We start from the raw sequence: 12,337 nt of genomic DNA, 5'->3' as shown, positions 1-12,337 counted from the left end.
CTGATTATGAGAGAGCAAACCTTACCCAGGTTCAAAACACATAGAGGACTCTTACCAGGCAGGTCACTTTTGTAGCCCTAACAGAATTAACAACCGTATAAATCACTGCGCCGCATGTGTGATTGTAACACAGTGTCTCTCATCTTTTACAAGTATGCTGAAGCGCACTAAATACAGTCGTCTGCGCAACGACTCCCTGACGTCACTTGAGGATCATCCCCAAAGAAAGCTGTCTCTGAAGAGGGAGATTTGCCTAGACTCTGACTCCGCTCAGCTGGATCCCGGGACATCCACCTTGAGGGACGTCATCCCCCGCGTGGCCAACATCCGACTGCAGCGTCCCATCTCCCTGCAAGCCCTGACGGGGCAGGCGAACACAACCAGGGACAGAACCATTAACGGTGGACACTCTGACAGACCCTTGTCCAGAACCCCGGAGTGGGGTTCAGGATGTAATGAGAGATTTTGTAGCCACCATTCCCCCAATGTGCCCCTGTCCGCTGGCCAAAGCCTGATCCACCCTGCCCTGCTATGCACAAAAAGACCCATCACCTTGCATCGGATGGCGAGCCTCCCCTGGACCCCTGGATGTCCTCCTTGCTCACGACACAGAGACGGTGTGTGCTGTTCGACCACTTCCTCTGCAGTAGATGTCTGTGCAGTGGCGGGGACGGCAAACAGAGTGGTTCACCACGATATCAAGGTACCTCTCCCCGCATATGTCTTGCTATATTACAAACATTTTAATTGTCACGTAGCAGAATTCAACAAGGGGTGATGGACTCTCCTTTCTCGACTGAACTTCATGAGCTTCACGTTCTCTTACTTTTACACTTCTTAGGCAGGAAAGAGCGGCTAACCTACACATTTCCAGGGTCCCAACAGAGAGTTGAGCTGCGCCGTTTAATTCCTGCCAGTCCCAAAACAAACAGACACATGCGGAGAGAGGAAACACGCACATAGGACACACTCTCCCTCTGCTCTATCCACACCATCACACTCACTTTCATACGTTCACCCCCCCCCCCTCCTCCTCCCCCCTCCCTCTCAGATAGAGCTTCCTGTGTAGGCAGTAGTGACTCATCCTGGCTCTCTGCTCCTCTCTACATCAGCTCGGCATGTGTGTGTGTGTGTGTGCTTGTGTGTGTGTGTGTGAACGTATCCGGTATCAGCAGAGCCCATGCTGTCCTAGAACCAGAGGTGTGTCCGCATGGGTGATTAGGAGCAGGGCCTGTGAGCTGACCACTGATGGAAATGAGAACTGACTGTCCGCTCGCCCTCCATAAACAAGCGCACACATACACGCTTACACTTCCGCCCACCCACCCCACCCGCGTGTGCGCGTATTGATTTAAGTCTGGTTTTATCAATGGACTTACTCACCCTGTCTCCAGCCTATAGGGTCTGCTCTGCTGAAAGTCGTGGCCAATGGAAGTGCGACTGGCCGAAGTGTATCCGAGCACATGGCCTAAATGTTGCCTGGCTGCGTTAGATGCTCTGCACATCTTCACAACCAAATACGTCACATCAACACCGGGCCTGAGCTAGTGGAGTGAACATTATATTTAGCCTATTAGCATTCTCACTGCTAGCATATTACAGTTTAGCACACCTTCTTAAAGCTTATACCAAGACTTTAGGCGCTTTTACTCATTGTTTACATGTTAATGTTAAGACTCTACAAGAGTTGTGTGAGCTGCAATCATTTGCCAAAGACTGCAAAACAGTCAAGAATAAAGGAAATAAAAGAATTTTTTTTAAATCAGTTGTTTTAAGTCCAGTTGAAACCATCAGCCATCTGCTAATCAGCTTAGACTGTTGATCGTGTCCAACCCCGTGTCTCTGTGTCCCGTCTGATAAATCTGCCCTGCCCATATTATATCATTTGTCTGATAGGAAATAGAATATGAGAGGATCTAATATACGAGCATGTGGAACGCCGCGGAGGCTGCAAATCACAACCGAGTCTGTGAACAGCTCAGCAAAATGATGATTCAGCTTATTTAACAGTGCAGTACAATGTGTTTCCAGATGTTTTTTTTTTTGTTTTTTTTTGGGTGAAACAGCTAAAAGTAAATACCTACTATAATCTGTATAATGCATAGGTCCTCAAATTTTACAGCTCCGCTATAGAGGGATTTTCCTTCCTTTCTTTTTTAAACTGTAGTAATTAGATCAAATGAAAAGAGAGGAAACTAGTCGGAGGAAACCAGTTCCTGTTCACGACTGGTTTCCTTTCTTTTCAAGGCCACTTTGCCGACATCAGCACTCTGTCCGAGGCCACTTCACACCTTTCCTATGTTTCCCTATTTGCGTTATTTTAGACTAAAATCAATGAATAACTGGTGTTTTGCTGTTATTTTCCAGTACATTGGTAGCGTGGAGGTGACACAGTCCATGAGAACGCTCAACTTTGATACGAGAATGCAAGTCACGAGGTAGGAGGTCTTCCTTGTATCAGCACACAAACATACACACACACACACACACACACACACACACACACACACCGGCTCACTGCATATGAAAGAAGCACATAAACACAGACAGAAGCACAAATACACATACAGCATATAGAAACTTTAAGAAAACATATCACAAATGACATAGTCCTACATGTGCACCGAAGACAAAAAGTAACCTGCATTCACTCAACGCATCTTTTTTTTTTTTTTTTTTTTTGCCAAGCTAGACATGTGTAACTTATTTAAAAGTATTTCAAAGAGGGAAATCAAATTAAATGTATAATGTTTCATAAACCGGGGCTTTCTCCTCATCATTTGATATTACCATTCTGCTGCTGGATGCCAAAACGCAGACGTACATAGCAACCTCTGTTCTCAACAACGCTGTTGCAGAAAATCCAATTAGGTGAATTTCCTCCTAATGATCTCTCATAGTCTTATTAAAAGAGAGGGAGGGGGAGAGACCTCAACCCATTACTTACAGTGTATTTGAAGGGGAAGAAAAGGTTTTTGTTGAAGACAGCACCACTTCCTAGAAAGTCATATAACTTGTGTGTTTGGGAGGGCGGACAGAAGCGTCTGCTCTATGAAAACGACCCTCCCACTGATTTCAATGTTCAAAAGAAGTTAATATGAAGATATTAAGTTTTACTGTGTAAAAGTACAGACGTGTACATTTAATACTCAGTGGTGGTGAAAGTAGTAATGCCGCTAATGTAAGTTTAACCACCTTCAAAATGTAAGTAGTGAAATCATAAGTGCCGATTTTCAAAATAGATCATGTTGCTCTGCACAGATCAGCCACAAAATTAAAACCACTGACAGGAGAAGTAAATAACATTGACCATCTTGTGACAATTCAATGTTCTGCTGGCAAACCTTTGGACCTGGCATTCATGTGGATGTTACTTAGACATGTAGCACCCACCTAGACCAGACCAGGCACCCCCACCCCATAGCAATGACACTGAAGGGAGAAGCCATGCCCAGCAGGATGCAGCCTGACACAGGCACACACACAAAAACAGTTTAGAAACCTGGCCTCCAAATTCTCTAGATCCCAAGCTGATCAAATATCTGTGGGATGATCCACAGAGGTTCCTCCCCTTTGGGTCACCCCATAGCACCCCACTAACAACATTGTGTTATCAGACACCACAGGACACCCTCAGAAGGCCCATGTCCATTCTCTGATGAGACACAACTGTTTTGGTCTGTGTATAATATTAATATATATAAAGATTTAAGCGCAGATTTGTTTTTGTCAGATTATACAAATACAGTTGTGTGACATACTTAGGCAGGGAGGCTCCATTATAAAACTATAGTTAAAACGTAACTAGTAACTAACGCTGTCAAAAAGATTTATTGATTAAAAACTTCAATATTTCCTCTGAAATAAAGTGCAAACATAAAGAAGCATATAATAGAAGTACAAATGCCCCAGTGTCTTTCCTCCAGCGTGCAGCGCTACTTTAGAATTTAATATTACAGCATGTTTCATTTCACCGTAAGCTCTCGTAAACACACTTCCTCTCATGGTCTCACATGCAAGTCAAATGTTTGGAGAACACAATGGGTCACATATTTACAAAGGTACCTCTGTGCTCGGCGAATGTGTTTATAATCGGTTTGTGTGTGTGCGTGTGTGTGCAGAGAGGCCATCAGCAGACTGTGTGAGAGGACATCCGCCAAAACAGCAGTGAAAAATAAAAGGGTAAGGCACACACACACGCTCACACACACACACACACACACACACTAATGCAATCAACGGAAGCACAACTGGAATAACAACGATCCCTGTCATCATCAGTCTGTATGCAAGGGACCGTCTGCAGTTCTGGGTCAAATCAACCTGCAGTTTTCTGGGAGCAGGGTCATCCTCGCTGTCTCCACAGACAGCGTGACAGTGATCGCTGCCTCCTCCTTACAGGTGACAGCTTCAACACGCTCAACCACACACTATTACCACTGCCACACATCTGGATCACCAAGTCAATACCTTCCCTGCCTTTTCTTTCCCTCCCCCTACCCTCTTTCTCTTCCAACAGAAGATTGCCCACCACCCCATGCAGGCCATTTCATTTGCCTCTGGAGGAGACCCAGTACGTTCATATACTCAAAGATTTCACATGCACAAACACGTTCACAGTCAGATAGGGACACAAACAGGGAAGCATGGTCGCAAACACGCACACAGAACACAGCGAGTAATTTCATTTAGTTTGATTACTGCTTGGTTTGGTGCCGTCCACGGCGGATTGAATTATTTCTTGATTTTACTTGTGGTGGTGCAAGAGAAGGGTCTGTGATTATTGAGCCGTTAAAAGTGAAAGACAAAAATCCCCACTTTTAACTGCAGTAGTTAACTACGTCAAACTTTAGCACGGACACATTTTGGACACTTTGCAGAACCCCGAGCTTGAAACTCTTGGTTTCCGCTGCATCAAATTGGATAGATATGGAGTTTAATATTTATTTGCACAGCTGTTATTTAATTTTAATGCAATAATTTTTGTCTCTACTTCTGACCTCAGTTTGGCCTGCTGATCGGGACTATGAGACTTATTGTATAACAAAATATTAGCTCCGGGGTTGTTCAGTTCGACCCTACAGCTGTGGAGCTGCTACTGATTGAATTTGAACGTTTTTTCGGGTGGAAATTTTAAATAAAAATTAAAAACAATAGGCTGAGATTTTTGCTTTCAATTTATATAAATTAAAGGATTTAATGGATTAGGTTTAAGCAGCATATCATTGGGATAAAATATTATAATAAAGGTGACAGACGTCGGACGAATTCTGACCTCTGATTGGTTGTTTCCTGTTGTGACTAATCATGTGACCAGTTCTATAGCTTTTTAATGACCTTCCTGTATATTACACCTAATTTGTCTCCGTCTAATTCTTCATCTGCGTTGATATATGCGACACGTTATGGACTTAACACTCCTTTCAAAGCTGACATGTGCTTTCATCGTCTTTACACCTCACCTCTATTGTGTTTCAGACTAATTACTCTTATCTAGTTCGGTTCTCTTTCCCTCCACGCTGTTGCCATATGATAAAATTGGAGTTGTTCGCGCTGAGTGAAAATGTCCTATAACCCCAATGTCTATGATGCGTGTAAAAATCAATGCAGTTATGTTAATTTGTGAACAGCCTGCAGGACATGTCAGTGTAGGTCAAACCCCGCTAACTGCTCCACTAACAGAAGCCATGAACTCACATTTTCTAAACTAAGAGTGAACACAAACTGTGTGTGCACACTGTAGTATTTAATACTGCTCTGTGTAAAGATTAGAGAAAACACCAGCGAAACTATGGATGGGATTATAGCTCCCTGTTGAATTAATTAGCTAAATAATCTTGTAGTGGTCCCTAAGCCTCGGCTCAGTTGGCTTGGCTCGCTTCAGATAGCGAAGAGAATTAAAATCAGTCTGCCCCAGAAGCTTTATGGTGACACATGTTCAGCTGACTCTGCTCTTGTATCAGTGTAAGACTGACGGGGGAGTGAAATTAATCAAACAGACAACACACACGGATGACCGCTGCTCTGCCGTGCCGTGTTTTCACTGATGTCATGTGCTGCCACCAAGCGAAGTGATGGAGCCAAATGCAGATTATAGATCGTAGTCCAACAGATGTGCAGGTTAAAACTGATCCGGCGCTGTCAGGGGTTTATTAATACCCATGTAGCATGTCATCCAGGTCATGGTATATCAGGGACCTTGATCCAACTGCGGCATTTGTTTCTCAGCTCAGAGTCAAAGGACAGACTATTGTTACTGTGCTAAAATGATCCATGACAAACAAATGACATGAATAACAAATACAGTTCCTTTAGACCTTCAAGTAAAAATGTCACTGCAGCAGAAATAAACCTGTTTACAGCCTTGTAGAATAAGCTGTTTTCGTCTCTATAGCTGATTTAACCCTTTCATGACCACTCCGTTAGTGGGGGTCCTTACAGATCATTAGCTGTTTGCCTCAGCATCGCTCGCCCTCCTCAGTTCCAGTCCTTTCACGATTCATGACTTAGCCGGGAGTTAGGCGGAGTTAGGCAATACCAAGATGGCGATGGCCAGAGCCACCGCAGAGAGCTTCAAACCTGCTTTACAGTCAAAGACTCAATCTCCCCCTGTGAACTGTTGTTTACTTCACGGTGGCTAATGTCGGCTAGTGTTTGCCAGATACTGCTGTGTAATGGACACTAGTCGGACTTTATAATCCTTATCCACTTTTACTGCTGTTAAAGTTCGTATACACCGATCAGACATAACATTATGACCACCTTCCTAAGATTGTGTAGGTCTCCCTTGTACCTCCAAAACAGTTGTGCCTCATCAGAGAATAGACATGGGCCTTCTGAGGGTGTCCTGTGGTGTCTGGTAACAAATTGTTGTTTGTGGGGGCCTTGGGGTCCTATGGGTTGAGGGGAGGGGCCTCTGTGGATCATGCCATGGATACGTGATCACTTTGGGATCTAGTGAATTTGGAGGCCAGGTCAACACCTTGTGCTGTTTTTTTGAGTTGTTCCTAAACTGTTTTTGTGTGTGAGTGCTGGGGATGGCTCCTGCCATCAAGGAGTGTCATTGCTATGGGGTGGGGGTGCCTGGTCTGTTCTAGGTGAACTGTCTATGTCAAAAAACATAATTATCTATACAAAAGAAGTATCTATGCAGGGAACAGATACATGTTTCTACAGCAGTCAGCCAAACACTGTCTCTTTCATATTTTCAGGGTTAAGGAAGGTTATTCATTTGGTTGCGCTCTGAAACTTCATAACTAGATTTCCCTAAATCCTATGAACTGATTTGATCTTATGAACTGAAGTCTTACCTTGTCATTTTCTCTCAATTTGTTTACAGGACATGGCAGATTACATCGCTTACGTTGCCAAGGACCTCGTCAATCACAGAGGTTAGGGACAATTATGTAATTTATCATTACAATGAGTTGGCCTTCAACCGGTATTTCTAGGTTTGTTGTGTAAATGCATGCAAATTAATGCGATTATTGCAGAAAAATCATTTCTCATTCCCTTTCTCTCTCTGTGGTAGCCTGTCACATCCTGGAGTGTCCCCCTGGTCAGGCCGGTGAGGTTATCGACAGCATCGGTCAGGCCTTTGAGACTCGCTTCCGCCAGCTTCTCAGCCAAACACCTCCTCTCCTTTCCACCTGCCCCAGGTCGTAATATTGTCTGTGGGACACGTAGCAGCAAAATACCCACACGACCTCAACATCTGACCGCCATGTACATTTCCGTATGCAGGTCAGCAGTGAGGCTTTGTCACAAATGGTGCCCGGAGGAGACAATAACAGACCAAAGGTCCAAGCAGGAAGGTGAAGTCAGCGAACACCCGAACTACTACAATGTGGTCCCAGGAAAGACGCCACCGCACGGAGGAATAGAGGACCAGAGAATCACCAAGGAGGAGCGCAAACAGGACGTAGACACACAAAAGGTGAGATATATATAGAAATAGAAATAGAGATAGGAATAGTTGTTTCCAAATCCTATGAACCACATCTCATGGCCTCCCTCAACATATTCATTTGCTCAGAGATCTTTCACTTGTTGTCGCATCAAAACATGAACTATAATAAAGACATAACTTCATTTTCTGTAACTGCTTGTCAGTGCTAACACCTCACACCACTGTGCCGCCCATATATAAACATATTTTTCTATACTGAATCATATAGTGACAGCAACTGAGCAAGCCCAGCCACACGGGAAGCCCATAGGAAATGGTTGAAAGTTCCAGGAACTACAAATTTGGATCATGCGTTGGATAATTTGGTTAATTGCTCCACACATTTTTGATTGCCTACAATGTGTGGCATTGTATTTCATTCCTGAAATATGAATTATGGTACTTGACACACACTAAAAACGAAAAAAGACAAGAACTTGCTTTTATTTCAAAAAGAAAGAGCTTTTGAAACGAAGTCCGACACGGACAGGCCTCTCTTTATCCAGGGTTGGTTTATTTTTACTCAATTTCAACTTTGATCTGCCCTATATGGTGTAATTTTATCCTCTTAAGTGTCCTGCTCAAGGGTCAATGGTTAGTAATAAGTGATGCTCCTCAGCGTGTCTCATTCATTTCCCGGCATCATTGTCCCGGTCTGGGAATTGAGTCCGTGGCTTTCCTGTCATCGCTAACCTTTAGGCCATCACTGCACCTGAATGCACACACAAACACCCACTCACACACACACTAGTCTTGTGTGAATGACTCATCTAGTTCTGTTGCAGGTCTGTTTGTCTCGTCCTCTGTCGCTGTACGAGAACTGCTCCATCACAGAAGAAGCTCCAGCTCCACCTGCAGGTGAAAATCATGAACAGTCGCCCGGCCAAAGTTGCGTGATTCTGAAATGGGACACGTTGCACAACAAGCACTTTTACTTTTGATTCCCTAAGCACATTTTGACGCACATTCTTCTGTTTATTTAGTCTAGCAAACCAGATTTATAATCTACACAGTATTCGCTGCAAATGACCTAACACACAAATTGTAATGTTAGTTTAAACTAAAACTGGGAACCCAAGGGTAGCGCTAAACTGCTACTTTATCACTGCTACGTAGTGCTGCATCTTTAAATGTTATATATATTCTTAAAACAGTGAGAGCTGTAGAAGTAGAAACCGTGCCACCAGAAAGCTTACTTCCATGTGTGATAGCAGGTCCAGCCGTTGCATCTGAACTCCTTCGACTCTTTAAAGCTGTAGAGTCTTAAACATTCAGTACATTAGATTTTAATAATGATATAAACTTTATCCTATTTAAAATGTCATGCAACGAGTAGAACAACAAACAATGATATCATCCTGGTTTTATATTGATGCAAGTTGGAGGAACTCACCGTGTGTGCTGTTATTTATTTCATGTATTTTATCTCCATCAGGCTCAGTGCAGTCTGAGGTCAGCCCTGAAGAATCCACTCCTCTCTCTGAGGCCCAGGTCCAGGACCTGATCCAAGAAGAAGGCTGGTTCCACGGCAGGTATGTTTTCAACATCATTGAAACTTTTTTCTATGACTTAAATTTTTCTCATTTTCTCTGTAACTGTGTGTTTATTCCAGGTTAGGAAGAGAGCAGGCCGAGTCCCTTCTCACCTGTAGCGGGGATTTCCTGGTCAGAGAGAGCAGCTCTGCCTCTGGTCAGTATGTACTCAGCGGTATGGAGGGAGCCACTGTGCGGCACCTGCTGCTCGTCGATCCGCATGGACAGGTGAGGGTTTGCCGGGGGTGGATTTCAAATGCACATGCATGAGGGGAGGAGAAGGCCTTTTAATGTTTATGCCTGTTGTGTGTGTGCGTTGTCAGGTCCGGACCCGTGATCAAGTGTTTCTGAGTGTCGGTCACCTGGTGCGATTCCACATGGAGAACCAGATGCCCATCGTTTCTGGAAGCAGCGAGCTGTGTCTGAAGCAGCCGATCCTGCAGACACACTAACACGCACACATTCATAGACTGTACACATGAATGTGTATATGAGACATGAGCGTTGTTTTAAGTTTTTTTTTTGAGCTGAGGCACAATTTTAAACCTTTCGACAATTTTGTCTACCTGAGAGTCAACACGCTGGAAATCATCTCCAGTGAATTTTACAAACAACGTGCTTGGACAACATTGTATTGTTTGTTCTTTACAGAATGTAAATGCTGTTCACTGGATATAATAATTTAGTGTCATCTGATTTTTTTCTAAAATGAGTAAATTCTCCAGTCACTCTTGCGTGCACCGTGTCTCTCCTGTGTTGCAAACATCTCCTGGTCTACAGAACACACACAAACACACAAACAAACTCATATTTCTATCTCAGACAGGACTTTCCGCTGACATGCATTCCCCAGGACCCTACGCTAACCATCCTAAAACCAAGTCTTAACAACTTTTAAAGTTTAAAGTTCCAAAAGGACCACAGTGTCAGTATCCCATGAACAAATTCTCCCCACAACTCAATAAGTTTGTTTACAGGACATGAGTTTGCTCATGTTTACTCCGTGTCTAAGCACTAGCCTTGAATTTCCAAATAGTTTTTTTACAAGCTAAATCTTGTTGTTGTGTTTTGTCTTCATTTTTCCATCTTTAAAAAATAAAATTTAATCTTGTTTATTACTCTAAATCCTAAATATGGGATTTAAATCCTCTTGATAATCTAAACAACTTGAAGTTTATCTCTCATTCATTCATCCTCTGTAACCACTTGTTCCTGTGAAGGGTCGTGGGGTCTGCTGGAGCCTATCCCAGTTGTCATCGGGTGAGAGGTGGGGTACAGACTGGACAGGTCGCCAGTCTTTTGTCTCTCATATGAAAATAAAAAATAATATTTGTGTCCTCATACGTATTCATTACTTTTCCAAAAGGAACAATGAAACTTTGTAATTTCTTTCTTGTTAAGCCTCTAACCACAAAAAAATACAACCTTAATTTAAAAAAAAATATTATTACAAACGGGCGGCACAGTGGCGAGGTGGTTAGCACTGATGTTACCACAGGGAGTAGGTCCTGGGTTCAAATCCAAGGGCCAGCTGGGCCTTTCTGTGTGGAGTTTGCATGTTCTCCTTGTGTCTGCGTGGGTTCTCTCCAGGTACCACCCTCCAAAGACATGCTCATTAGGTTAATTGGTGATTATAAATTGGCTGTAGGTGTGAATGTGAGTGTGAATGGTTGTCTGTCTCTCTGTGTTAGCCCTGCGATAGACTGGAGACCTGTCCAGCCTCTCGCCCGATGACAGCTGGGATAGGCTCCAGCAGACCCCGCGACCCTTACAGAAGATAAATGAATGAATGAATGAATTAATTATTACAAACTATCTGCATACATCCAAGAATTCACTCTAATCACTTTATGGCCACAAAAACCAGAAGAAGCTATTCATCAAATGAAATGAACCCACAGAGATAAATAAATAACATAAGTAGGTTCTAGATTTAATTTGATCATTGAACAGAGCAAGTAACAAGTAAAAGAAAAATGTTAAAATATAACTGTTATTTTTATGCTCTGTAATGAGATGAATACACAGAATAAAGCTGACTTAGTTGGGCAACAATGAAAAGAAAAAAACCTTTATACTTGCAGCATCGATATGATGGGAAAATAGTGTTCCATCAGAGCCCATCCATCAGAGCTGCTCAGAGAAATGTGCTGCACGAAGAAGAGGAGGAGATGTTTGATTTGATGGTTGTTTTGCTCTATTTTATTAATGTGGCAAAAGATGTTGATTCACTACTGAGACTCCACCCACTCAATTCATGCAGCTTGGAAGCAAATTCATATTTTAGCAGGGATTTTATGAAATCATTATTACTCCTTCTGTATCGTAGAGTAAGTATAACTCTAAGAGACCTTGTGCTAATGTTTGATTATTAAACAAAGAACCAAAACCTAACTTATTTGCAAAATTAGCATATTTTTCTGGATTTAAATTTAGTTTTGACACATCTGTCAAAAGTTAATTCATCATGCGATTGTCAGAAAAGCTGTATTCAGCCGTAAGGATGGTTTTCTGTTTCTTTATATCTCGTGCTGACATTTTATTTATTTCTTTAAAAAAAAAAAAAAAAAAAATCACTTATTTTTCTGTATTTGAGCCCACAACACTTTGTCACTGCCTGCATTATTCCAGCCACACGATGGCGCTATCACTCCTTGCAAGAGCTCATTCCCCTTCAGCTTGTAACAAACTCCATGTTTTCTTCATTGATCATATTCCCATCTGGCAACATTTCTAAAACGACATTTCTCCATAATTGTATATTTAACAAGTTTAACAAGATGAAAATTGACAAAAACCTTTAAACAACAGGAACAACCTGAATTTTTTAAGGTCATTTAGCTATTCTTGAACCAGA

The 12,337-nt window shown here is 42.6% G+C and overlaps 1 protein-coding gene across 1 annotated transcript; it reads left to right on the top strand.

Annotated features, from left to right (window-relative positions):
* Positions 1-6: 6 nt before the first annotated feature.
* Positions 7-10,330, top strand: LOC311509514 (SHC-transforming protein 1-like; the record flags this gene model as incomplete). Its single annotated transcript, XM_084574753.1, has 13 exons — positions 7-62; positions 154-703; positions 2,368-2,438; positions 4,122-4,182; positions 4,282-4,401; positions 4,520-4,573; positions 7,340-7,391; positions 7,532-7,658; positions 7,744-7,936; positions 8,734-8,806; positions 9,384-9,480; positions 9,561-9,708; positions 9,804-10,330. The coding sequence occupies 13 exons, from the start codon at positions 7-9 to the stop codon at positions 9,930-9,932; spliced, it is 1,731 nt and encodes a 576-aa protein (XP_084430879.1). The 3' UTR covers positions 9,933-10,330.
* Positions 10,331-12,337: the final 2,007 nt, after the last annotated feature.

The sequence above is a fragment of the Chelon labrosus genome (assembly GCF_963514085.1).
Source record: "Chelon labrosus genome assembly, chromosome: 3".
Taxonomy (NCBI): domain Eukaryota; kingdom Metazoa; phylum Chordata; class Actinopteri; order Mugiliformes; family Mugilidae; genus Chelon; species Chelon labrosus.
The sequence above is the reverse complement of the archived record's forward strand: the minus strand, read 5'-3'. Positions and strand labels throughout refer to the sequence as shown.